At 52.8% G+C, this 25,156-nt stretch overlaps 2 protein-coding genes across 4 annotated transcripts in view; both read right to left on the bottom strand.

The window, feature by feature from the left end:
- Positions 1–1,264: 1,264 nt before the first annotated feature.
- On the bottom strand, positions 1,265–14,024 carry P2RX1 (purinergic receptor P2X 1). 2 transcript variants are annotated; one of them, XM_054084754.1, is made up of 13 exons: positions 13,715–14,024; positions 10,359–10,506; positions 9,773–9,844; positions 9,246–9,315; positions 8,688–8,784; positions 8,076–8,156; positions 6,463–6,604; positions 5,553–5,683; positions 4,808–4,898; positions 4,236–4,301; positions 3,503–3,595; positions 2,948–2,995; positions 1,265–2,628 (listed from the first exon to the last, which is right to left on the bottom strand). In XM_054084754.1, the coding sequence occupies exons 1-12, from the start codon at positions 13,849–13,851 to the stop codon at positions 2,951–2,953; spliced, it is 1,173 nt and encodes a 390-aa protein (XP_053940729.1). In that variant the 5' UTR covers positions 13,852–14,024; the 3' UTR covers positions 1,265–2,628; positions 2,948–2,950. The 2 variants fall into 2 exon arrangements, with proteins under 2 accessions (XP_053940729.1, XP_009558477.1); XM_009560182.2 differs by having other exon boundaries at positions 1,266–2,625; positions 13,715–13,932.
- A 6,136-nt stretch (positions 14,025–20,160) lies between these two features.
- Positions 20,161–25,156, bottom strand: part of ATP2A3 (ATPase sarcoplasmic/endoplasmic reticulum Ca2+ transporting 3) — a 47,327-nt gene continuing 42,331 nt past the window's right edge. Inside the window, exon 22 of one of the 2 annotated variants that reach the window (XM_054084755.1) lies at positions 20,161–24,121. In XM_054084755.1, coding sequence (XP_053940730.1) covers positions 24,098–24,121 — 24 coding nt within the window. In that variant the 3' untranslated portion in view covers positions 20,161–24,097. The remainder of the gene's footprint in view (positions 24,122–25,156) is intronic. The other variant, XM_009560183.2, reaches the window with a different exon arrangement.

Here is a 25,156-nt window from a genome sequence, read left to right as displayed (position 1 = left end):
CTGAAGCGTGTGGAGCAGCCCTTCCTCCTTGTTCTCCCACCCCTGAGCACCAGCTCCAGCCTCCTGAGCAAAAGGAGGGATGGAAACAATTGCCATGGGATTTTCCTGCCTTTTGAGCCTGCAAAAAAAGACTGGCGTATGTTAAAATTAGACACTTGCTCAGCCAGCTATCGCTCTGCGTGGTGCCCACCTGAAAGCTCTTGCCCTGGAGGCCCTGGCGTAGAGGAGCAGCTTGTTTGGGTGAAAGAGTTAAAATGACAATACCTCGTTCTGCTGGGTGCAGAGACGGTTGGTACACGAAAAGCAAAGAAAAGGATCTCCAAGGACCGTATTTTAAAATGCAACTATGGAGATGAAAATAAACCCTCCCATGATTTTTAAAGCCACCTTGGGACTTCGGGGGATCCCAGCTCAGAGGTTTTGAATAGCAACCGCAGGGGATCACTTACAAGTAGCATTTTTCCTAACTCCTATTCTGCCTTTTAATACTTCCTAGGAAAGAATATGGGCTTTGTATTACAAACAGCTTGAAAGATTAAGCAGGCAGAAACCCGCCTCTGCTCGACTTGCAGCCAGGCCCCGGTTATTTTAAGTCATGACTGGAGATTGACCCGGTGTAAGCGGGTGCAAAAGGTTACCTGTACACTCTCGCTTCACAGTCTCTAATCTCTAGCAATTGAATTTTCCCCAGCATGTCTGCATGAAATGGTCTTCCAGTCCCCTCTGCTGGTTGCAGCTTGCTGCAGAGCTGCACCCTTGCAGTGCTTCGCCTGGATGAGTGCTGAGGGGAGCGCAGCGAAGCAGGGATGCCACCAGCCCCAGGCTCTCAGTGTCTGCTGAGGCAGCACCAACTCCTTTGGAGGTCAGGGAGCTTTCCCCATCCTCATCTCTGCATCTCTAATGAAAGCACCTCACACCTCTCTTGCAGGACAGCATCATGAGAAAGGGTGAAAGAGGTAGCCAAAAGAATAACCTTAAACAAAACCCCTACCCTGCAGGTGGAAGCTGAAGCATCCTTCCGAGAGCAAATACTATCCCCGTGGCTTGAAATGTTTGTTGAGCTTATAACCCAATATAGAATCATAGAATCTTTAAGTATAGAAAAGACCTCCAAGATCATCAAGTCCAACCATCAACGCTACCACTGTGCCTACTAAACCATGTCCTGAAGTGCTACATCTACACACGTTTTTTTGAACCCCTCAAGGGATAGAGACCCCCCCCCCCCAGCCCTGGGCAGCCTCTGCCAGGGCTTCACCGCTGCAGTAACAAAATTTTTCCTAAAATCCAATCTAAACCTGCCCTGGCACAACTCAAGAACATATAATCTGCAACAGTCTGGGGCACGTCCCTCAGAGCCCGGTGCGGCGTGTCTGTCCTGCACAATGCTAGCTCACCTCTCCCTGTCAGCAGCACCGCAGCCATAACTCGAGCAGTCCCTATAGCTCCTTTGCTGCCTTTCTTACAGCAGCTGGCATCCAGTTTTGAAGTGACCAAAGCAAATCTCTTCCAAGGGCTGCAAAATGACATTAGAGAGAGAGAGACTGTGCAAAAAGTCCATGCTGATACATCCTGGAGTATTGAGCAGAGCCAGAAGCACAGGGCAGGGGCTGCTCATAGTGACGCGAGGCTTGGGCGTACGGTGTCCAACTGCACACACTGGGTAGAGCAAATCTTCTAGCAGAGAGACGTTTTGTTCCTGAGTGCAAAGAGCTGGTTTATGAGGCTACTGCCAAGAAAGACAGTTCTGACTGGCTAATCCTGACTGGTGTGGGCAGTGGGAGGCAGAGCTGGTGCAGGGCATCTGTTCCTAACGGCCAGCAGCGCTCCAGCACTCCCCGCCAACTGCGCTGTCTGAGGAGGAAACCCAAGTGACAGCCCTGATAACAGCCCCTGCTCATGGCTGGTGGCCCAGGGGCCGAGAATGGGAAGGCAGAGCCGGGGAAGCTGCACAGAGCCCATTGCAGGGCTGCGTGCTCCAGCCTGGTTTACAGGATTGCTTCGCAGGCACAACCCCACCAGTGCCAAAGAGCACCGCGCACCCTCTCCCCTGGGGCAACCATGAGCACTGCAAAGGCACGTAGTAGAAAAACTAAAAGTTTATTTTTTTTTTTTAATAAAATACATCCTTACAAAATAACCATTTTTTTCCCTATGTGGAGGGATGGGGCATGGTTCCTGCCAGCTCTCCTTCCCTCCCTCTCTCCTCACTTTGGAGCTGGCAAGAGTGCCACTGGGGCAGGAGAGGCAGTGATGCTCTCCAGGGGCTCCAAGGTGTGGGATGCCCTGGCACAGCCCCAGCACAGCAGGCAGGGCACAGGAGGAGCCTTTTGGAAGTGCCTGCAATGGTGGCAGCAGCAGGGATGGTGGGGATGCCTTAGTGGCTCCTTGATGCCCAGCACAAGTTTCATCCACCCACAGCCTCGCAGCATGTGCCACCAGAGGCAGAGCACCCACCCGTTCATCCCCTGCCCTGGCTGCAGGGCACCTCGTTCCCATGAGCCGGCGTCGGACACCGCTTCTGCTGGTCTTGGGGCTAGTGCAGGTTGGTGACAGGGGATGACAACCACGTTTTAGGAGAGGAGGAGGAGAAAGAGGGTGTGGGTTTGTTGGTCAGTGTAGATTCTGCTGAGAGAGAGAGAGATGCACAGTGATTTCTTCTGCCTTGCCCTGCATTGCCCATCTTTGAGCAATGACATCTCATCTTTGATGGCAGCAATCAAAGACGAGATGTCAGTCCCAGATCCTGCACCCAGTGCTTCTCTGTGAGCCTGCCTGCCCTGGGAAATGCTGACCCAAGATGAGAGATTGCAGCCCACAGCCCAGATCTCCTCCGTGCCTCTCCCGGAGTCCTGTTGCCTTTCTGGGACCTTTGGGATAACCCTGAGACCCGGAGCCCTCACCCTTGCCAGCTGTGTTCTAGCAGGGCTGGGCAAACACCACTCACCTCTCACTGCGAGTTGTCCAGCTTCTTTTCCTTCTTATGTGACTTCGACTGGGGGTTAAATGAGAGAAAATGATTATTTTACAGACCTGCCCCTTTCTAATGCCAAGAGAAAATGTGATTGAGCAGCAACTTATAAAACCCAAGGTATAAGCATATTTTCAGGTTAATTTGTCCTATGAAAGGCCACGAAACATCCCATGGTCATGAAGATGTTCTCAGAAAGCAGAAGAAGTGACATTTTCCACTTTACTAAAACACCGAGCTGCCCCTGCTTCTCTTAAAGCAAAGCAAGCGCTACCAGATACTGGAATATTCAGGGATGAAGGGAGGGAATAACGCCATTAACAGTGAGCCACGCAGATCTGTATGATTTTGGAGAGGAGATCCATGTATCCCAGTCTCTGACAGTCCTAAGGGCTCAGGATTCCCCTTAGCTCAGGAAGGCACCTGGTTGCTTCTCAATACGAATTTTGTACATGTTACAGCATCGTTACTCATGCAAATACCTGCACTTACACACTCACGAGAGCAGGAGAGGGACTCGCTGTTACTTACAGGCTCCTGTTCTGCGTATTTGAATTTCTTCTGCTTGTAGTAGTCCCTTCCTTGGAGAAAATGCAGGAGGAGCAGGTCGCAGAGGACAGAGGCCTTAGAACAAAGAGGGGTCAGAGTTGGAGGTGCTCTACCAGCCCACCTGTGCCACACTCCTGGTATGCCCAGCTTGTTCCAGTTTGCACAGCAAATTAGGGTCACTTCTGCTTCAGCCCACATCGTGGCAGCTGCTAAAAGGCACACAACCCCCAGATGTCCATTTAAGACAGAAGTGAGGTGTGCTTGGTTCAATACTGGGCCAACAGAAATTGCTTCCACTTCAGGTATATGCAGAGCACGACACCCTTCGGGTTGTGCCCAAGTCTGCAACGACCATAACCAGATAGGACACTGGGTGTCCACACATGAAAACCTGCCCATCACCTCCAAACCACCCTCAACATCAGCTCTAACTTGAAACCATCAAGATAGCAAGACATGAAACCATGCCTTCCCCTCATTTGGCAGGGCAGCAGCTCCCACTAACAGAGTTCCCATCAGCTGGTGGGCAGCAGGAACCTATTTTCCTGAGCCAGCAAGGCAAGGGAACACCTCCTTTCCCCCTTTTGCCCATCCCCTGTTGTCTGAGTAGCAACCGGGATTTCACTGCAGCTCATGGACACTTGCCCACAGATGTCACAGGCAAGGAGAATCATTTGAGAGTATCCATATAGAGGTTGGAAATATCTGAACTCACCACTCCAAAAATACCAATTCCAGAGCCAATTGTGGTCATGGTTGGGATGATGTCAAATTTGCCTGCCTGAATAAAATCAGAGAAAATAGGTGATAAGTTACAATCAGCTCTGGGGGAGATGGGTACAAAATGAGTACAAGATGGGTACAAGCTGGGTTTAAGCTTGTTGTTCAAACAGAGCGTGGTAGGTTGGGTTTTAGGCTGACACACATTGAAATTACTTTGGTTCCTGTATTTCTGATTAAAATTAGAAGGAAGTATACCCTTTAAATATTCCCAGTGGGAACACAACAAGAAGAGTCTGCTCTCCCAGTGGGAAGAAAAAGACAAAATAGAAAAGTGCAAATGTTCAGCTTTCGGAAGTATTAGTAAAAAGTTTTGACTTTCCGCAGTTCCCCCCTATTTTTTGTTATGGGTTCTGGAACAAACCCACTGACCCAAGGAAACCTCTCATCTGGTTTTCCCAGCGCCATGGGACCCCGGTGCTGTGTTAGAAGGCTGAAACCTGCCCGAAGACGCAGCGCTGCCATCCTGGGGAGCCAGGTAGGAACCCAGCGCCTGGCCACGCTTACCTTGCCGTTCACCAAAATGTCAAACCGGATCCCAAACACCTTGTAGAGCGTCCTCTTGTCCATCCCATCTTCTTTGTAGTATTTGGCATATCTGGCCAATTGGACGGTGAGCATTAATGACCCACTACTGTGTCCAACAGCCCCCTGCAACCCAATGGCGTCGGGATCTTGGTGGGAGCAGGACAGGGATCTGGGGAGGCAGCATCGTGTACCTGGTCCTGACCCTCTCCTTAACCCCCACCCCTCCCAAAGAAGCTGGGCTGTTGGCACCTCTCCCTTTTGTGCCTCAGTTTCCCTGTCTGAAAGTCGGGGCTAAAGCTATTGCTTGTGCCGATACTTGGTGACCCCACATGCTACGTGACAGCAGGAATTAGTGCAGCACTGGCGGCAGCTTCACACAGAGCAGCAGCTCATGCCTAAATGTTGTGCTGTGGCTGAATGCTTTGAGGTGTGAGAAGATCCGAGATGACCTTGCACCATCTCCAGTCTTCCACGGGGCTTCCTGAGAGCTCAGCCAAGCAGGAGTATCTGCTGGGGTGAGGAGATGTGCAGCGAAAGGCAGCGCGGTAATTTTGAGGCTGGGTTATCACTTTTCTCCTGCCGTTCTAAAGAGAGCACTGCTATCTGGCACTGCAAAGGGAGGGAGTGTTTTGGAGAACAGTCCCTCATCCTCCACCATCCCTTGAGTGCTATAAAGATGTCACCTCTGAGTCCTGCCTGGAGAGTTAACAGGGGTCTCCCTTACCTGAAGTTGAAGCCCGGTGAGACGTTACTGTCATCGTTGTAAAGGCCATGGAACTGGTAAATGGGTTTGCAGTATCGGATGGGCCAGTCAAGGTCACAGTTCCAGTCTATGGTGATGCCCACAACTCCACCCTGCAGCCAAGAGAGGAGTCACAAGGTTGCTTTGCTCAGGCCAACCTCCTTGGACCTAGCCCACATGGAAAAACTTCTTCTCTTCTCACATATGGACTTTATAGACACCACGAGGTGCTCAGGCTCTCCAGGGTACATGGACACTGCTGCTGTCTCCGCCTTCTTGGGCAGCCTCAGTGAAAGAAACCCATGAACATCAGAAGAAAATCTACTTTAGGAGCAGTAGCACCTGCTAGGGAATGAATCAATCCCTCCTGAGCTTACTCCAGGTCGTTCCTGACTGTGCCCCAGGTGCTTGTCTTTTTGCACCTTTGATGCATGCAGGTCTCTGATTTTGTTCAATACCTGCAAAGCTGGTTTCAGCGCCGAAATAGCAGATGTTCTTGTGTGCCACCCCGAGCAGCGCCGGGCAAAGCTGCCTTCCTGCCCCCACAGAGATGCTGCGCTTTGCATCGGCAATGCCAGTACTCGCCCATCCGGCCGAGCTTCCCGAGCTCAAGGGGATGGATTTGGCCCCACAACTCTGGTCCACTAATTATAATAAACTAAGCCCTGGATTTACTCTCAGCGGGGCAAATCTTGTCAGTCTTACAGGGGAGTTTCCAAGAAAAGCTCAGGTATGAGGCTGTGTCCAAGGAGATTCACCATCTTTATGAGCCAATTCTGACGCTGCCCTGTGAGCACTTGAGAAAGCAGCTCCCTCATATCTCAGGGAACGGTGGCTCTGTCAGGGTCTCCCTCCCCATATCAGCAGGAAATGTCATTTGAAGTTGGAGTACCTTAACAGCCAGGAAGGTGAAATTCTGGCCCGATTCCCTCACTATGTATCCCAGGTCAAACACGGGGCACAAGGGATCAGTGACTTTGTGATAGATGCATTTCTTCAGGTACTGTTTGGTAACGCTTTCAACCAAGTTGCGCCTGTGAATGAAGGCAGAGTGAGACAGAGTCTGAATAACCCAATCATCTGGGTGGGAGAAGACCCTCTGGAGGTCCCCGGTCCAACCTATTGCTCAAAGATGGGTAATGTCAAAGCTGAGGGGCTCATCCTCCTTCACACACTCATCCAATCCCACGCTTGGAGACCAGGCCGTTTCCTCCAGCCCTGCCTGGTTTCTCCACCACATCAGCAACTGGTTTCCCCTGAACCTTCTCCTACAGAGGAGGCCTTTCTGCTGATTTCTTCCCTGCAAGTGTTCCCCCACCTCTCCTTTGGGTTTGCTGCTTTGCCTGTTCTCACCTCTTCCAGCAACCCCCTCTCGCATTCCTTATCTCTGCAAACCCTCTCATGGCCTCCACCATCCCTCCCAACTGCCTCAGCTCATCCTTGAGCTCTGCCAGTCAACGCTCCACGCACCATCATCTGGGACAGCTCACGGAGAGCGTGTCCCACTGGCCTTTGCATTCAGCTGGATGTTGCCCTCTCCTCCTGAAAGGGTGAAAAGGAAGGGACAACATCTCGCCTTCCACTCCTCTCTGCTCTTTCGCCTAAAAGTGATGTCTTGCTGTGAAGTCTGCCTGACCCAGATGGTCGCGTAAGACTTGTGTCTTGCTCAGCCTCTTCCCATCATTGATGCTCAGCAGTTAATTAGCAGGAGCGTAAAGGCAGGAAGCTTCCCCATGACCTCACCCCTCAAGACCGGCTCTCCTCCCCACATCCTCTCTCCTGCCTGCCTTTGCCCAGGCTGCCACCTCTTCTTGCTGCTGGTGGGGGATCCCCCATCTCAGCCACCTCTCGGGGTGCAGCAGGAGGTCAGCTCGAGGCTTTGCCAAGCGTGCTGCCTGCCAGGGCATTGAACCTTGGCTACAGCGCAGGGACGCGACGGCTTAGAGGGAAGAATCCGCTGTCTTCAGCACAAACAGCTTCTGTTAATTTGTTCCAAATCAGATAAATAATCAGCATGATCACAAACCCTCTTAAGTGTGTCCCTTTCCAGTGCTGCCCGGAAGGAGCTGACCCTGTAACCCACTGCAGAAACAGGCGGAAACCACAATGTTAAGAGGGGCCTCTGCTCGGTTTTGGGCAGCAAACTCCTCCTGGCTGCTCACAGCCAAGGCATTCAGCATTTTACTGTTGTCTTTGGGGAGGAAAAGGGAGAAGAAAAATTAAGAATCAGAGAAATTGTACTTTAATGAGGGTAACTCAGGGAAGATTAATTCCAGAACCATCTTTCCTATAACCACAGTACCAGCTGAGGTGGGACAGACTTTGGAGGGCAGTGCTTCAGTTCCTGGTGACTGATGCGGCACTTAGAGTAGGTCTGGGCTTGCTGGAGGGACAGCATCCTCTACATTGAGCATCCACCTACACCCACAGGGATGGCTGGGAGAACCCAGCAGAACCTGTCGTTGTCTGTCTGTCTGTCCGCCCCCCCAAAAAACTTCTTCTTACCTGGACACTTTGAACCTAGGGAAGGTGATGCTGTTCTTGATGAACAAGGTGAACTTCTCTGCTTCTGACAACAGGGCAGGGCTGAAAAACACAAAGTGTTGGCACATGTCCACCACTCGACTCTCCAGTCTCTAGGGAAAGGCCACTTTGGGGAAGATTCACCCAAACTAGGACAAGCAGGACTGAGAAAAAAAAACAGTGATCTTGTCCCTGTCCTTTCTAAGTAAAAGATCTTCACAAGGTTCAGAGAAGCCCTGGGGAAGGGTGGAAGTGCCTGGTAGGGGACAGGGAGGGTGGAAGGTGCTGGGATTTCGGTTAAGAAACTCCAAAAGCACACGAGGTGGCTGGAAGAGCTTTCCTCTGAAGGCACAGACTGGCTGCTGTGCCATGCTCAGAGCACCCAGCAGAGAGTGGGAGAGCCACGAGGCTGGAGCAAACCACCAGGAACAGCACAGGCTCCCTGGGGACACCAGGGAGCACATAGAGCCATGGGGTCTGCATCGCCCCAGGTTATCTTGGAAGCAACTCAGAGAACCCAGGCTTGCTCTGCCCTGCCCCAGGTGCTGCTGCTGCAGCTGAGGTGGAAAAAAGGGCAACAAAATCATTCCTTACCTAGGAACGTGGTAATCAACTTCAACAGGGCACCAGCCAAAGATCTCGCAGGTCTTCACAGAGCTGTTGAAATGCACACACTTGCCCGTCATGAGCCCTGTGGGGAAGAGAGATGGGTCTGCTGCTCCCACCCTTGGATGCTGGGATGAATGGGATCGGGTTGGAGATTCAGCCCTGCCATAGACATCCAAGGCACAAAATACCCAGGGCTTTGGTGGCCATTCATTAAAATGGTAATTAACTGCAGCCTCTCAGCTCAGGGCAGCAGTTTCTCCTGCACTTTTGGACAGTGAGAGATAGGAGTTTGGGAGAAGTGTTTAATGTTATGTTGGGAGGGATTTCTGCAGCTCACATATCATCTGGGAGAAGAAAGCAAGACCAGCCCAGGTGCGACCCTCACCCAGGGTGTCAGCGGCTTTTCCCAACCCCCAGCAGCCGGTGGTCCAAAGCAGGTCCCCCTGCCAGACACTCAGCCCTGCAGCTCCACTGGAGCACGCTGAGCTCAAGAAGCCTCACCAGCAACACTGTGGGTGTTGGAGCTCGGGGTTACTGCCATACCTTGTCCCTGACGGCTGTATTTCCCTTTGCTGCAGTCGCTGTCCTGCGTGCAGAGCCCAGCGTCGGGCAGCTGTGCGGAGAGAGCAAGCAGCCACCTCTCAGCATCACATCCCATGGCGTTTGTCGCTCTGTCCCTCCCACCTCACCACACAGTACTTTCCCCAGGGCAAACACCACTTGGTTGCAGCCAAAGCCTTGTCCATACACTGCTTCCCAACCAAAGATGTCCAGATTAAGCAGGAGAAAGAGGGGCATCTCTCTTTTAAACTCCAGGGATGCTTTTATTCAGAGCTAGAGCCCACTCTGCTTTATTATCTCAAAGGGGTGAAAACTTCGATGGGTGCTGGCTGGTTTTCAGCAGAGTAAAAGCCTTCACATAGAACTCACAAGTCAGGAACGATAACACAGGGCCAGGCTGAGGCTTTCACCAAACCTCTCAACATCAGGAAGTCCCCTTCCCCAGTGCCACCACACAACTCCCCTGATTTACAGAAGCCGAGGCCGCTGGAGGAAGTTAGTGTGTTTACCTCTGGGCAGGTTCCTTGTTTCTGTCCAGGGGTGACAATGAAGTTGGTCATCACCACAAATGAGCTGTCCCCCTGTGGAGACACAGCCAACAAACTCACAGCCGGCACAGCATTTCTGATGGAGTCACTGCAGAGAAGCCTTTCCCATGAGGTGAGGGACAGGGCACCCAAGTGCTGGATCCAGGAAGATGGCACCTTTCTCCCTAACTTTGGGTCCTCTGCCCTCCTTTGCTGCAGGTCAGGAAGCTGGTGGTGGCCCTGAGGAGCAGTGCCACCAGCCCTAGGGACAGTGGAGAACAACCCTTGCTGTCTGAGATGCTCAATCTGAAGGTGCTTCGATTCCTTTGGAGGCAGCCTCAGATGTATCCCATCAACCACGATGGGTCCCAAGCACCGAATGCTCCCCTGGGTGATATGTGGGCAGAGTTATATGGCAGGAGCAACTTGCTTTCCAGAGAAGGAACACCGTGTCATGGTAGCCCTGCAGAAAGCCTATATTGAGGAGCCCATCTGCACCCCAGCATGTAGGTGAAAGCGGTGTTGAGGCTAAGCAACACCCCTAAACCCACCCCTCCTGCCTCCTTACCTGGGGTGGGAAAACATAATCCACCACGTCCCAGATGTGAGGGCCCAAGACGCTCTCGTTGGTCAGTGTCAGACCTTTCAGCTTCACTGAGACTGAGCTGACGATGCTGTCCTGAGACTGGTAGCCCTTCTCGTAGAGGAAGACCCACCTGGATGGGGAAAGGTGGTGAGGTGAGCATGGCCACCAAAGCTCCTCTGCAGGAGCCACAAGCCCCAGCAAGTTGCTGTGGACTGGGGCTTCTTCTAACAAGTCTCAGCTGGGTGTTTATTTTCCAGATTCCCTCCAGCTGGATGAGGGACGTGTTCCTGAGCTCTCCCACCCTCTTTGCCCAAGGCACGTGGTAGCTGTGAGGCCAGAATTCCACAGCGGGATGATTTATTTAGGGGACTGGGACTGACGTTGAGGATACATGAATGCAAGTGGGGCAGGGTGGCCATTGGCCATTTGGGGTTAAAGCCTCCAGTGACTCTGTTTGCTTGGCTTGGTGACCCACCTGGACCGTCCTGATTCACTTCATAGGCACCCTCCAAAAATCAGTGCCTCCAGGGTTAAGACGGGGTAAGCGTGGATGCAGCTCAAGTCTCAGGGCCGATGTTCCTCACCCAGTGAAGGGAACTGTGGAGCCGTGGGTGCAAGAGGGCTGGAGGAGCAGGCTTGGGGACACTGCTGTGGCGTTTCCCAGCTTGTGATGCAGCTATTAGGGTCATCTCCTGACACTATTTAACCCATGGCGTAAACAAGCTGCCTCTAGATTGACTCTGACTCAGGGAGACTATAAACACAGGCGAGTAACCATTTCGGGTAGCGTTCCGGCGGCACGGAGCATTCTCGGCTCTAAAAAAGGAGCGATCTGGTTTTTGTCCCCGCCGCCACGGGCACCGGTCCCACTGGCTGTGGCAGAGGCAGCGCTTTGCCGGTCTGACAGCCCATGACGCCCATCTGGAACATCAGCCCATGCTGGGGCACCAACCGGTGGGTGTGGGGAGAAATGGGGGAAGCCCAAGTGCTGCCCGGAGCTCGGCCCTACGGGCACGAGACCTTACAGGGACCTCTTGGAGATGGAGCTTTTGGGCTTGCAGACACATCAGCATCCTGGAACAGAGCGAGAGGGGACCTCGGGGGTGGCATCTGCCCCAGTACCTGGGGATGGGAGCAGATATTCAGCACTGCTGCCACCCCAGCTGGGACCCCCAGCTCCAACCTCCTCCTCCAAAGCAGAGGGTGATACTGGGTTACACTGGTTACACTGGGCATCTTCCCTGATGCTTGTGGGGCACCACCTGATGCCTGAGAGCTGGGCACCACCGTGGTGGAGTGTTTCCCTAAATCTGCCTCCAGCGCAGCCCCTGCCACCTCGCCCCGGAGGTGACACACAGGGCTGGGCACCCCCCTGTGACACAGCCTCCTCAAGGCAAGGCAGGATACGGCCCCAACCCTGCTGCGGAGCCGTGATGATGGCAAATAAAGCGTCCTTTCCCCATCACACTGTTAATGTCACAGTGAGCCCTGCCCAGGCGTTAAGAGTCCCCCTGGTGTCACTCCCTGATGTGGTGGTCACCAAGCCCTCTTCCCTCACCGACCCCATCCCACAGCTCATTCCGCAACTTCCTCTCATGTGAGATTTTCAGGAAGCAAAACCCAGAAAGCTCCCAGCTGAGGAGCAGCTGGCATCACCTGGCTGGCGGCGATTGCGCCTTCTCTCAGTGTAGCAGCAGAAAGGAAAGCAAGCAGAGGACAGAGCTGCTCCCCAAGGACAACGCTGGGTCAGCCCCAAGAACCCTCTTCTGCTCCGACGGCACCGCCACCCATCCCGCACAGCCGCGCACCCACACGCAGCCCCACCAGTGCCCCTCACCTGCTGCCAAGGGAGACTCGAGCTGGGCTAATTGGAAAGAAAGAAATAAATATCTGCTGCCAAAGTGGCTTTCAAAGAAGAGAAAAGCTCGCGCGTGGCAGCTCAGCGCAGGCAGCGACCCAGAGGCCGTGCTGCAGGCAGCGAGGGGGGATGGCATCGGCCAGGGGGGCTCTGGGCAGCCCCTTGCTTACCGAGATAGACCCCACCAAACCAGCAGAAACTGAGGAATTACAGCAACTTTCTGACAACCTCCTCCTGTCACCACCACGCTGGTTCCCTTTTTGCTCCCGCCTGGCTGCCTGTCCTCTTTTAGCTGGGTTGCTCAACCCCATTTCCTTAGAAGGTCCCGCTCTGAGTAACGGTCTCTGCTGGTTCCCCGTCTGACGGGTTTGCCGGAGCCCTGGGCTTTCACAGGCTCAGCCCTTAGGAGCACCACCACTGCTCCCAGTAATACCAGTCTGGGCCAGTACAAAACCCTTTGCAGCAGAGCCTCCTTGAGCCTTTGGCTTGGCAGCAGGTTGGGCTGAGGATCCTCCTTGTGAACCAAAGCGCTGGTGAGCAGAGAGAGAGCAATAACAGGGTCCCCTGGGATGCTTTTCCCTCTTCCCAGAGAATCTGGGCTAAAAGCTGGGATGGGCAGGGCTGCTCCCCACAGCCGCTCCCTTGCACTGAGCCCTGGGATGTGCTGCCTCGCCTTTGGGCTGCACCAAGCACCCCATGCCTCTAAAATACCCACTCTTTGCAGCTCATGGCCCCTGTCCCTGCAAACCTCCTGCCGTGGGGCCCTTCCCGATGGAAGCACTGAGCTCATGCATGGTTATCAACCATGGTTATCAACTGCATCCCATAGCTGGGTGTCCCTCCCCACACCGTGACAAGGGGACAGGGACCCAAGGACTCTCAGTCTCGCACGGCTCCGAGCCCGCCTGCTCCACTCGCTGCCTTTTTTAAGCAGCGGCTCCTTGCACGGCAGCTGCTCTTGGAGCTGCCTCCCACAAGCCAAGCGAAGCAGGGATTTGGAGCGAGGCTCCGTCGCGGCTGTCCCTGCCTCCCCAGCGGGGCGGTGAATGGGGTGATTTATGATCCTGTCTCGAACCGCTTGGGTCTCACAAATCACTGCGCTGGCCTCAACTGCCTCCTCTTTAGTATAAATGAAAATAAAAATAACAACAGATTCTCAGGCCAGCGTCCAGCAGCTTGAGCGGTATTTGGATGTGGCTCAGTGAGGAACCGGGGCCCCAGCACTCGGAGTGGAGCTCAGCCGGGCTGAGCCTCCAGCTTCAAATGCAGCAGCTCCTGAGAAGGACACAGGGACCAGGTGGCCATCTCGAAGACCCACGGTGAGACACTGGGCATCACGGGATGGGCCATGGCCAAGGGATGGGATGCCATCAATAAAAAAACCCCGCAAACTGGGATATAGGGCACAGACAAGCGTCTTCACTGCTTTCCTAAATGGGTGGCAAAGCACTAGGGGAAAGCGGGTGCAGGGGAGTCTTACCCGATGATGTACGCCAGGACGATGAGCTGAATCAGACGGAAGGTCAGTCCCACCTTCTTGTTCCTCACCAGCACCATCCTGGGGGTGTCATACTCGAAGAGGAAGGAGGACACCTTGTCCATGCACTTCTGCCCCATGGCTGCACCGGGGCTGCGCTGCAGTGCCCGCCGCCACTCGAGCAACTCCTCTGTTTGCAGAAAGGAGTTAATAAAAATGAAAGACTAATAAACCCGCTATCGGCATCGCTCTGTGCTCATCTAGGCTGTCGGATTTCCTCCTCTGCACAGGGACAGGGTTTCCTCTTCCTATAAACTCTGGGCTGGGAGCAGTCGGTGCCCTACATGGTTTGGGGGTGGGACGGGGTGCGGGAGCGTGCAGGGCCACCCCGCTGCCGAGCCCACGTGCCACCAGGATGGAGCCACCCGTCTGCAGGGGATGCACCCCTGCCTGGGCAGGGACCCTCCCTGGGGATGGAGGGGCTGCAGGCAGGGCTTGGGGTGAGCAGGGACCACGAGGCGACGTCGAGATGGAGGAGATGGTGGGGGAGATGATTTTAGGAGTTGAGCTTGTGGTTGTTGCTGCCCTAACAGCCACCTCAGGCTGTGGGTCTCCCATTCACGTCTCCAACCCATGTCCTGCTCTGCTCATCCAAAGGCTGCCCCAAGAAAAGGGTTGGGAAAGGGGAGGCTGGGGGCACAGAAACCCCAGCCCAGCAATTCTGAGCTGCCCCGCAGGGCAGCCGGATGCCCAGCTTGTTCTTGGCTGGTTCCCAGCACTCACACGAGGCTGGGCTGGGTGCATTTCGAAGCATTTTCAGCATTTCCAGCATTTCCTGAAAGTCACAGCTGTGAGCAGGGTCGCAGCCAGGGATGCTCGGCAGGGTGGTACAGGCACCGCTGTAAGCAAACATCGCCGAGAAAGGGGCTGAATTTGTACATGCCAGACTGAAACGTAGGGGCCGGCACCACTGTAGAATTGGGGGCTGTTTTGGCTAATTGTCGGGGGAAAGTGTGGAGGCTGTGGACAAGAGAACCTCGTACCCACACTGCATCCCACCGGGCAGCTCCAAGGGCTCAGCCCCACAAGGGTGACGTCCTTGCAGGGGAGCACAAGGGCACAGGAAGGTGGTTTCTGGGGGAAACAGAGGATGTTTCCCCAAAATTCCCAGAGCCCAGCATCTTCAGCACTCCCCGCAGGGTCAGGCTCCATCCCATGAGCCCCGGTTCCTGGAATCATTGCATGGTTTGGGTCAGAAGGGACCTTAAAGCCCATCCAGTTCCACCCCCTGCCATGGGTAGGGACACCTCCCACTGGATCAGGGGCTCCGAGCCCCATCCAACCTGGCCTGGAACCCCTCCAGGGATGGATCAGCCACCACTGCTCTGGGCAACCTGGGCCAGGGCCTCCCTGCCCTCACAGCAAAACATTTCTGCCTAAGATCTCATCTCAATCTGCCCTCTTGCAGCTAAAAACCATTGTCCAACATCCCATGCCTGCACTCTGTGATCCACAGTCCCTCCCCAGCTTTCCTGGAGCCCCTTCCAGCACTGGAAGCTGCTCTAAGGTCTCCCTGGAACCTTCTCTTCTCCAGGCTGAACAACCCCAACTCTCTCAGCCTGTCCTTGAACCAGAGGTTCTCCTCATCTGCTGCCTCCCGTGACCCCGAGGGAGGTGTTGGCTCTCTGCAGCCGCTGGGGCTGGGACAAGGTCCCTCTCTGCAGGGGGAAATGTTTTTGGAAACATGGAAAAGTTTAACCTTTATTTATTAAAGATAAATCTTTCCGGAACATCTCTTCTAACATCACCACCTTTCATGTTCAATTGCCCATTACTTGGCATCACGTTAACTCATAAGCTCAATATTTTGCAGACCTGACAACCACAAAACGAGTGGAACGAATGGATTATCTTTGCTGGCCAATAAGGAAAATGGGGGAAAAAAAGCAGATGAACCATTTATCCAACTCTTTTGGGTGTACCATGAAGCCTGGGAATCAAAATCAGATCATCCCACGTTACAAGTGGCGTGACACCATCCCAATGCCCAAGCCCTCAGCTACAAGGAAAGCTCTCAGACACGGAGCCAAAAGCAAATATGAAATACTGATGCTAATCGTATAAGATTGAAGGCTGATACTGCTATTGAGAGGAGCAGACAAACCTTATAAGCTTAGATATCTGTCAGAAGAGAGGCAAATAACTTACTGTATGAAACGAGGCCTTTTAGGGAAGGCTGCTCACCCTTGCCAAAGCCATGGGATAATGAAAATAGGACAGCTAAATTTAACAGCAAAATGACTTGTAAAAGAGTCACTTCTAACCTTCTCTCTGGTACTTGGAGTCAATAAAATGGTTATAGCATGGATTTAGCTAAAATACTTTCCATTGGGAGATAATAGGCATCTCCCATTTTAGTATTCCTTGGAGCCATGTTGCAGCTGGCGAGCAAGGCTGGACCCCGCCGATGCGGCCAGGGTGATGCAGGAGCACGGGACCCTGGCGCGGGAGCACTCGTGGGGTCTGGATCTTCTCCTGGGCTGCCATCGGCATCCAGCATGGGCACCTCTCGGCTGTGACATCTAAATTCTCTTGGAGAAGAGAAAGTTGAGGGGTAACATTATCGCTCTCTACAATTACCTGAAAGAAGGTTGTGGTGAGGTGGGTGTTGGTGTCTTCTCCCAAGGAACAAGGGATAGGACTAGAGGAAATGGCCTCAAGTTGCACCAGGCGAGAGTTAAATTGGATATTAGGAAAAATTTCTTTACTGAAGGGGTGATGAAGGGAGTGAAGGGGAAGGGGAGTCTCCATCCCTGGAGGGGTTCAAAAAAATGTGTAGACATGGCACATTGGGATATGGTTTAGTGGGCACGGTGGGGTTGGTCTGATGGGTGGACTGGATGAGCTGAGAGAGCTTTTCCAACCTGAATGATTCCCCGATTCTTTAAATGTTTGAAAAACAAAGTCATAGCCCTTGTGCGCTCACACGCCACTGTGTCTGACACATCTCCCACACCCACCTCGCCCCTGGGTTTGCCCCTCTTTAGTGAATTCGCTGGGTCTGGGCTGGCGTCGCTAAGCTCTCCGGCCCCACAACTGTGACGTTGGGTGCGTGAGCGGCGCCGGCTGGTAGCCTGCAAACAGGGGCTGTATCCGACACACCCCTGTTTGCACTGATGCTTCTGCTCCTGATAACCTCTAAGACACCTCCTCGCCTCTGCCAGGTGGTTTGTGCGAGGAATTGCTCTGTTTGGGCTGTTAAACTATTCAATTACCTGCCAGGAGATGCCGAGTTCACGGGGCTGCGATGCTGTGTGCTGCAGCTCAGCTGCCGGGCTCTGCTGGCGCGAGGGCAGGGCTTGCTTTCTGTTTGCAATAGGCTGCTGCGAGGAGAAATATATCACAGTAACGCCTAAATGTAAAATAAAACTAAAAAAAGAATTAGCGGACGTAGGTTTTTATAAGCACACGGGGAAGGGCGCAGCCCAAGACTTAGAGCCCAGCCCTGCACACAGCTCTGGTCTTGGGGGGCTTTTATCTTGGGTGCCTGCAGACACGGGGAGTCTATGATGCTGTTGATATGCTCACAGTCATTTCCTCCAAACAGCTTTGGTATCTCGGCCGCTTTCCTGCAGAGCAGGCGAGGGCTGCCGGAGGAGCAGCGGCAGCTTGAGCTCGGCTTCAGCAGGTCCTGGGTGCTGGGGACAGGTTTGATCCGGGCAGAGAAAGTGCTGAGCTGGGCTTGACCACAGCAGCGTGCGAATATGGGATCAAACAGGGTGGGAATGGGACAGCACAGGGACACAGAAAGCAAAACCAGGTAGAGATAAGGGACAGAAGTCCATCTCGCTCACTGCCCATGGGAGGGAAAAAGGGAAGCAGCAACAGCAAATGAGGCTCTAAAGCCCTTGTGTTGGTGTCCAGGGTTGCAAAACCTCAGGACCAGAGCGCGCAGATAGTTGCACTGGATGATTTTAGAGGTCTTTTGCAACCTTAATGATTCTATGAAATGTTTTCCTGGCACAGTCAGCATTGCTTGGTCCCCAGCACCAGCACTGGCCTCATCCAGCAGCTCCTTCGACTCCAGCATCAAGGGCTGGTGACCCACCGAGAACATCCCCAGCAGTGGTGCACAGGGTCAGCCCAACTCTCTGTCCATGGCAGTGAAAGCAACTTCTTTCCCCGTCCATTAAAGGAGTACATCCTCTGCTTGGGGCTGTCAAGAAAAAAATGCAAAAAATGGTATTTTTAAGGGAGACATTTGGAAATGTGAGTTCATATTTGCTTTGAGCTGGGAAATAGACCCAGAGGGTGGAGGAGCTGCTGGGGCATTAAAAGGGGGTCTTAAGGTCTCTGTGCAGGGCTCGAGCCCACCTGCAAGCAGGAAAGCAAAGCCTGGTAGCCATAAAAGCTGTCAGGTCTTTCCAGGCTCTCAGACATTGCTTTTCCAAAAACTTCTTGGGGGAAAAAAAAAAAATTAACAATAATAGATGAAGCTCATTACACAATCCAGACTCATGCTTGGCAGCTTCCAACACGGAGCTCTGAATTTCAGCACAAAAATGTGCAGCACGCTGCAAATCCGGGCATGGGGAGGAACAACACAGTGGCAAGGAGATGTAAAATATGACAGTGGGTGCAAAGGGGACCAGCAGTGGCCGAGGGTGCCGGGAGGAGCCCCTGAAAGTTGACTGCTCTCCCCTGCAGTTTTGGTGGCCACCACACACCCGCTTCGCCCCCAGCAGCCGGAGGAGATGCTCACCCCGCTCTGCTGGCGATAGGAAGGGAGGGCTGGAAAAAAATTGGCAGATGAGAGCGAGTAAGGCCCTAGGAAACAGCATGTTCAGTTTTCTTTCCAATTTTAACTTGTCCTTGACCTCTCTTCCCTCCTTCCCAGCAGGGCTGGCTCCGCTCCGTGCCCGTCCCACGCTGCAACGCCCCGGCACAGGCAGATGTTTTTGGTGGTACTCACCCCACAGAAGCAGCATTTCCATCCCCGGTTGCTGCGGCAACGCGTCTCCCTGGCAATACCTTGGCGGTGGTTTTAGCCAGCGCCAAAGCAAACACAGGAACCCAAGATTTTGGGGTGACAGGAGGGCACCAACAGCCCTGCGCCTGTCGCAGACGCTCCCCACGGGGCAGCTGAACGCTTGCCATGGGGCACAGGGACTCTTGGGGGCTGTTTGGGGGGTTAACGCTTGTTTTCTGAACCATGGCTCTACAGGACACGCACAGCCCCAACAGCGATGGGCCCCAGCGCCTCGGTGACCGATGCAACATCAGGTGAGGAACTGGGGGGGATTTTACCTTCGCTGCTGTGCGCAAAGGCATCACTGCATCCTCAGGAGCAGCTGGTGTGGGGGATTGGCTTGAGGGTCACATCCAGCCACAGCAGTGGGGGCCCTCGCGCACACAGGTGCGTGTTTGGAAAGAGGAGGCCAAGCAATGGCCTTTCTCCAAAAATCAGCACTCACCTGAGTGTCCCACGTCCCTCTCAGCAACCCACTTTGGGTCACCAAGGTTTTGGGTTGCTCTCTGCAGCACCTTTCCTCCTGTTCGTAGCATTGGGAAGGGGCACAATGGGCCACAAAACCACACCATGGGTACATCTTACCATCCCCCCGGATTTGCTATATAACACGGAGTCAGGATTTTCCACTCAAACGTGACCATGGGCTGAGCTCCGGGTGATGCAGAGATGGAAACGTTCAGCCTCGAGGCCCCGTGCCACCCCTAGAGGAGGCCAAGTTACTTAATTATTATTTATTTAATAATTATTTCTTTTGGAGGTCATTGCAGGATTTATTTAATCCTCCTTTCTCAGCTGGGGGAGATAAGATGAGGACTATTCTGGATACAGTCAAAATTAGCACTGTTATTTGTATTCCTGTGCCCGGAGAGCCAATTAGTTGGTACGTTCAAAAATTCCCAACAGTCATCTCATGCCACTCCTTTCAGTTCGCCTTTGTCGTCCCATGCCAGAGCCGAGGCTCAGCTCCATTTCTAGTTTGGCCGCTCTGAAAACCCACAAGAAGTCCTGCTCTGGCGAGCACAGCTCCTTTTAGGGCTGAAGAATGCCCGCAGGCACTCCCGAACAGCTCCACAGGCTCCCAAGTGTCCCCCAAATTGGCCACAGACGGGGCAAAAAAAGCAAAAATTAATAAAACAACACAAACAACCCCAACAGAACCCCCAGAGTCATCCAGGAAAATTGCTTTTATTTCTGTAATTTCATGAGTATAAAACAAATCGGCCCAGTATTGTGTGAACAGAGCGGATCGTACGGATGTGACCCTGAGGAGTCTCCCCCTCTCTTCCCGGCACACCTGGATGGTTACCGTCGGACAACGGACACGCGTTAGGAAGTGGGAATCTAGTGGAAAAATATCTCTCACATAATAAAATAGGAAACCTTGTTTCTTTCCATTCTACCCCTCAGATAACACCCTCCCACCCCCCCAAGATACAATGATTTACCTTTTGCTACCAAGCACAAACTCCGGGATTCCCAGGTTTGGCTTTTCAAGCATCTCACATGAACAAACACCAGCGCATCCCCAGGCTGGAGCTGCTGAGAGCACTGCAGCTCCGTGGTCACCCTCCTCTTGGTCCCAAGTGCCCAGATCGACCCAGCCTGGGCCTGAGTACCCGTGTCCCCATCGCACCGTGTGCAGATGGATTCAGGCTCATTTAATGCCTCACTCATCCCCAAAGCTGAATGGCACCGAGAGGACAGACCTAGGGAGCACCGTTTATCCTATATGTCCCTTTCCCCTGCAAACTCCAACCTATATTTGCTGTGCAAATGACCTTCTCTCGCAGACTCAGTCCCTGGGCTACCTGCAACGAGCCCTGCCAGAAAACACCACTGCAGAGGTGGGGAACAAAAGCCCAGGTGGGACTGAACGGGGATGACTAAATCTCAGGCATCATTTACACAAGGTGATGCCGTGCCAGGTATGGACCAAAAATCCTCGTAAGTCTTAGCAGCTGGCGTTAGGAACGCCTGCGTGTTTGAGTTTCAGGAGTGCTCACAAAGTTCAATGATCGCATCACCTTCCACCAACCATGAGAACATTAACCCGACCCTGACTGGGAAGCCGCACCCTCAACCTGATGTAAAAAAAGAGGGACGAAAAATTGCTGCTGAGTTGTCCTGTTGCTCCTCTGACCACTTCTGCTGCCCAAACCACGAACAGAGATCACCTCAATCCCCGGAGTGATGCTATTACAGGAACGAAGCCCCCCAGCCTCTCCAGTAAAGCCCGTCCCTCCTGCTCCTGACTTCTCCTGTCCTGGTGGTACCATCCAGCCTTGGCTGAGCAGAGCATCACAGCCACACACGACATCATCACAATGCCAAAGTCTCAAACACACAACTCAAAACCTCATCCGGCCCCTGAGCCATACAGTGGCCTCACGGCAGAAAGAAAAAATAGGATGCAGGACTTTGCTTTGAAGAGCATCTCTCTTTTTCCTTTTCCCGTGTGCCTCCCAGCAGGATCAAGCACTGCAGGGGGCAGAGCTCATCCAGCAACTGGAGACAATGATACAACACCCCAAAACAGCACAAAAGACTCATCACAGCCACTGCTCTAAGCTGCCCCCCCAGGGTACTTGCTCCAGGGATGCGGGACCCTCGCTGTAACCCCGCGCGGTGCCCGGCCCCTGAGAAAGGAGTATAAAGTGCTCACAGAAGTGCATCCTCATCAGAGTGATGCATCCTCCGCTGTGCGCCCCGCATCGCTCCTGCCTGCGCTCAACGGCTGCACAAACACCCGGACACTGCCTGGGCTTGCAGCAGCGCCGCATCTCCATCAGTGACAAAATAACGAGCTCAGCATCTCTTCAAGGAGCCTTTCTGACAGGGGGGTCAGGAGGATGCTTAGTACACCTCTCTGCTCTCAGGCGAGACCAAGCTAAAAACCTCCAGCAGGAATCCAATAAGGAGCTAGAACTTCATTACTTCATCTCTGTTCCAAAACAGAGCTTTTATCTAGATTTTTTTCCTTTTAGGTCACGTTATACCGGAGATTCTCATCCATTACTCAGCAGTCATTTTTTTTACACAAGAAACTCCACACAAAGACATAGCTGGGTAAAAATAATCATCCTACACCAGACCTTAAGCCCAGGAAACCCACTTTAGCTCAGGTGGTGCAATACGGAGCGTATGGACTGGGCAGGTCCATGCAAGCACAATGGACCAAGGCCACCATGTCCCCGGGAGATGTCATCAGGCAGCTGAAAGACTCTACAAAGGGAGTTGGGACGCTCTGAATCTCATCCAGTCTCTCCCAAACTGGTTTTCAGCCTCAGGGAAACACAGAAGCAATTTCCTCTAAAGTCACCGAGATGGTACTGGATTCAATTCCCACTGGTTCTTTGGCAGCACAGACAGCTGGAGATAATCCGTACTAAACCAGGTGAAATCCACCCTCTCAGGGAAAGGCAAAGCTCAGGTCTATGGCATTAATCTTACTGAAACCTTATTTTGAAGGCTTGAGCAGTACCTGGGTCACGTCCTGGTCCTCTGCACCAGGTTGAGTCTCATTCCTGGTGAAAAGCCTTTACAGAGGAACCGGTTCCCCCGAGGGATCACCAATTAAATCATTTCGACATAACACGTTTGAAAAATAAAACTTCTTCAAGACAAAGTATAATAATATTTTAAAAAAATCAGCAACAATCTTCTAACCACAGAGTATTCTATAAAGATCTTTTTAAAGAGCTCCATATTAAAATTCCTTGAATACATTATATATTAAATACAGTAACAACATTTCATGCAAGGTTTTCTGTACAATTAAATCAGCTCAGTAGTATAACAATTCTGTACATTCCCATTGGTCTGGGGGCTCTGCTCGTCTTCAATGCTGGTGATGGAGAAAAGAAAGGAAGGATGGTATTTGGCACCTACTGTACAGAGGAAGAGGAGCTCTCGCCCAGGGGAAAGCGGAACAGAAAAGCTCTGGAAGCTTTTAAGAGGCAAAAAGTAGAAGAGAAAACCCAACATCGAAGGAGCAAAATGCTCTCCAAAAGCCCGCCTTTAAGTGCTGTTGTGGGAATTGAAGAGAAAGGAAAGATATAGGGTCTGGCCAACTAAATATCAGGATCATAGGGAACGGGAGGGAGCATTTGGAGAGTTGGAGAAGATATCGCACGCTATTGGCTCCTCAGCTGACGTAGCTCAATGGAGAAAGATCAGTTTACTGGATTCCAAAATCCACTCCTGATCCACAAACTCTTGCTGCAGAAAAATCCCAAGCGGATAAGACAGAGTCAGTGCCTTATAGGAAGGGATGCCACGACAAACAACGCTCGCAGAGGTGGACTCTATGTATAAGCATACATTCATTCCCGTCTTGAAGGCGGATCACCGGTGTCAAGGATGCCCCGTGCAAATGTCCTCCAAAGGAGAGGACACAAACTCATGGACACGTTCCTAAGAACTTGAGCTCTGCTCCCGCTCGGGAAATAGTTAAAAATCAACTGAGGGAAGAAAGGGTGACCAGGATGGAGCAGTAGACATGAGGAATGGGAAGTTGGTCATCCCCATGCTGTGCTTTAAATGGTTGCCCATACAAGGAAGAGGGCTACAGCTTAAATAGTGCAGACGGGACCTAACAAGACACCGGATGGAGGAGAACAGACAAGAGCACATCATGCTTTGGTGTCAGATGAGCCTGAGAAGGTGCGGGGCTTTCCACAACACAGGGATCAAGTAGGACAGTGTGATAAATAGGGAGAATTTCACCTTCCACCCCACGCACCCGACCTCAGCGTATAAACTGGACTGCGAGATCCACACCACCAGTGAGAAGCCATTTTCAGCTGCTGTGGCTACCGGAGAAGAGTGCAGCAGCTGCAGTGATGCACCCACTGACACCATGGACGTCAACAAGGTTTGGTGACCCCAACCCATGGCCCCTTCGCCTCCCTCCCCTGCCCTCACACATCCCATCCCACTGGAGGACGCAGCCTCCCGCCAGCGCTCAGCGTATTGCCTAAAATCCCAACTCCCCGCCTTGCTCTCCTGCGAAGGACACCATGCCTGAGCTCACCCCACCTGGGGGAAAATTGGAAAGAGGGTCTCAAATTCTGCAGGAATAAATCCCCAAGGAACCATGTTGTGATGAGCCAGGTGCACACAGCTCCGTTCCCAAGCCCTACGCCAGCTGTCCAGTAATTGCACTCATATGTACAGGAAAAAGAAAAGCTACGAAACAGAACAAAATCAGTATTTTTCTTTTCGACGATTCACCCGCATTTGTCTGATAGTCGGACACATGCATGTCCTGCTGGCTTCTAGCGATGGTCACGCATGCAAGACTTCAGTCTGAGTTACAGGTTAGGGATCCTTTAGTTAAGAGCGTTTCCTTCATGTCATTCATTTCTTGTCCTCTTCTCCTGGAATGAAGGGGAAAAAAGAGAAGAAAAGGTCTTGGTGAGGGTTCAAATACAAACCAGATCCTTAGTTTTGTCATCAAGAAAAGTTGCTCCTGGACTGATCCCAGAAGGAACCTTTGATAACATCTGCGCAGAGCTGCATCGACCACACATCCCGACTGCAGCTGCAGCAGCACAAGCTGCGGGAGGAGGAGGATGCCGGTCCCCAGGTGAGGAAGGGTGAGCTCAGCCTGCAGGAGGTAGGGAAGGAGACGAGTCGGAGCCAGGCAGGGACAGCAGGAAAGCAAACAGGCAAGGATTCCTCATTACTGCTCCTAACGGGAGCATCAGGGAGCACCCAGAGAAAGGCGATGGCAGCTGCATCCCAGTGCCCATCACAAAGCCCTGTCCCTGCCACAGCCAGAGAGACGGACACTGCTCTGTGAGCTGACACCACCTAGACACGCTGTGTACGTTTACATGCATAGGTACCTCCAGAACAACTAACACGGACCAATCCACCCAGTGCAGCTGCTGTCCCAGCCCCAGGGCTGCCCTTCTCCCCACCTGCTGGTGGAGGCAGGTGGGTGTTGAAGGTAACAACACGTAGCCTGAAGGAAAAGCTACTGAGTTCAGCTTGAACTTGGTGTGAGCAGCCTTGAAATCCCTGCCAGAGCTCGACTCCCACCAAGCAGATCCCCAGTTCTCAAGCAGGTGACAGCAGCTCCTCCAGCCTGGGGGTGGGAGAGACTCCGCTGCCAGCTCAGTTTGCCCAGAACAGCCTTTTTTCTTTAAAAAGCCCACTCACAAGGCAGAGAAAAGTTAGAAAAAATCATCTATCATGCATGATAAATGTCCTATTTCTCTTTCATCATCAAATACATCTCGCAGAGGACCAATATTACTGTGCTCTTGATAAATAGGGGTCCTGCCTGGGGCAACCGGCAAGGCACAGCGCCCACTGCCAGTGCTGGTGCTGACAAGCTGCCAGGGGAAGTGATAAACAGCAGGAGAGAGAGGGGAAAAGAAAAAAAGACTTCTTCACAACCTCTGCCA

This window comes from Cuculus canorus, chromosome 20, assembly GCF_017976375.1.
Source record: "Cuculus canorus isolate bCucCan1 chromosome 20, bCucCan1.pri, whole genome shotgun sequence".
Taxonomy (NCBI): Eukaryota; Metazoa; Chordata; class Aves; order Cuculiformes; family Cuculidae; genus Cuculus; species Cuculus canorus.
Note: the sequence above shows the minus strand (reverse complement) of the source record. Positions and strands in the feature narration are given on the sequence as shown.

Coding starts and splice junctions, on each gene's coding strand:
- P2RX1 (XM_054084754.1), bottom strand. CDS start 13,851: ATGGGGCAGAAGTGCATGGACAAGGTGTCCTCCTTCCTCTTCGAGTAT. Junction 9,316..9,772: donor AACAAGGAACCTGCCCAGAG/GTAAACACACTA, acceptor CTCTCCGCACAG/CTGCCCGACGCTGGGCTCTG. Junction 6,605..8,075: donor CCTAGGTTCAAAGTGTCCAG/GTAAGAAGAAGT, acceptor CTTCATTCACAG/GCGCAACTTGGTTGAAAGCG.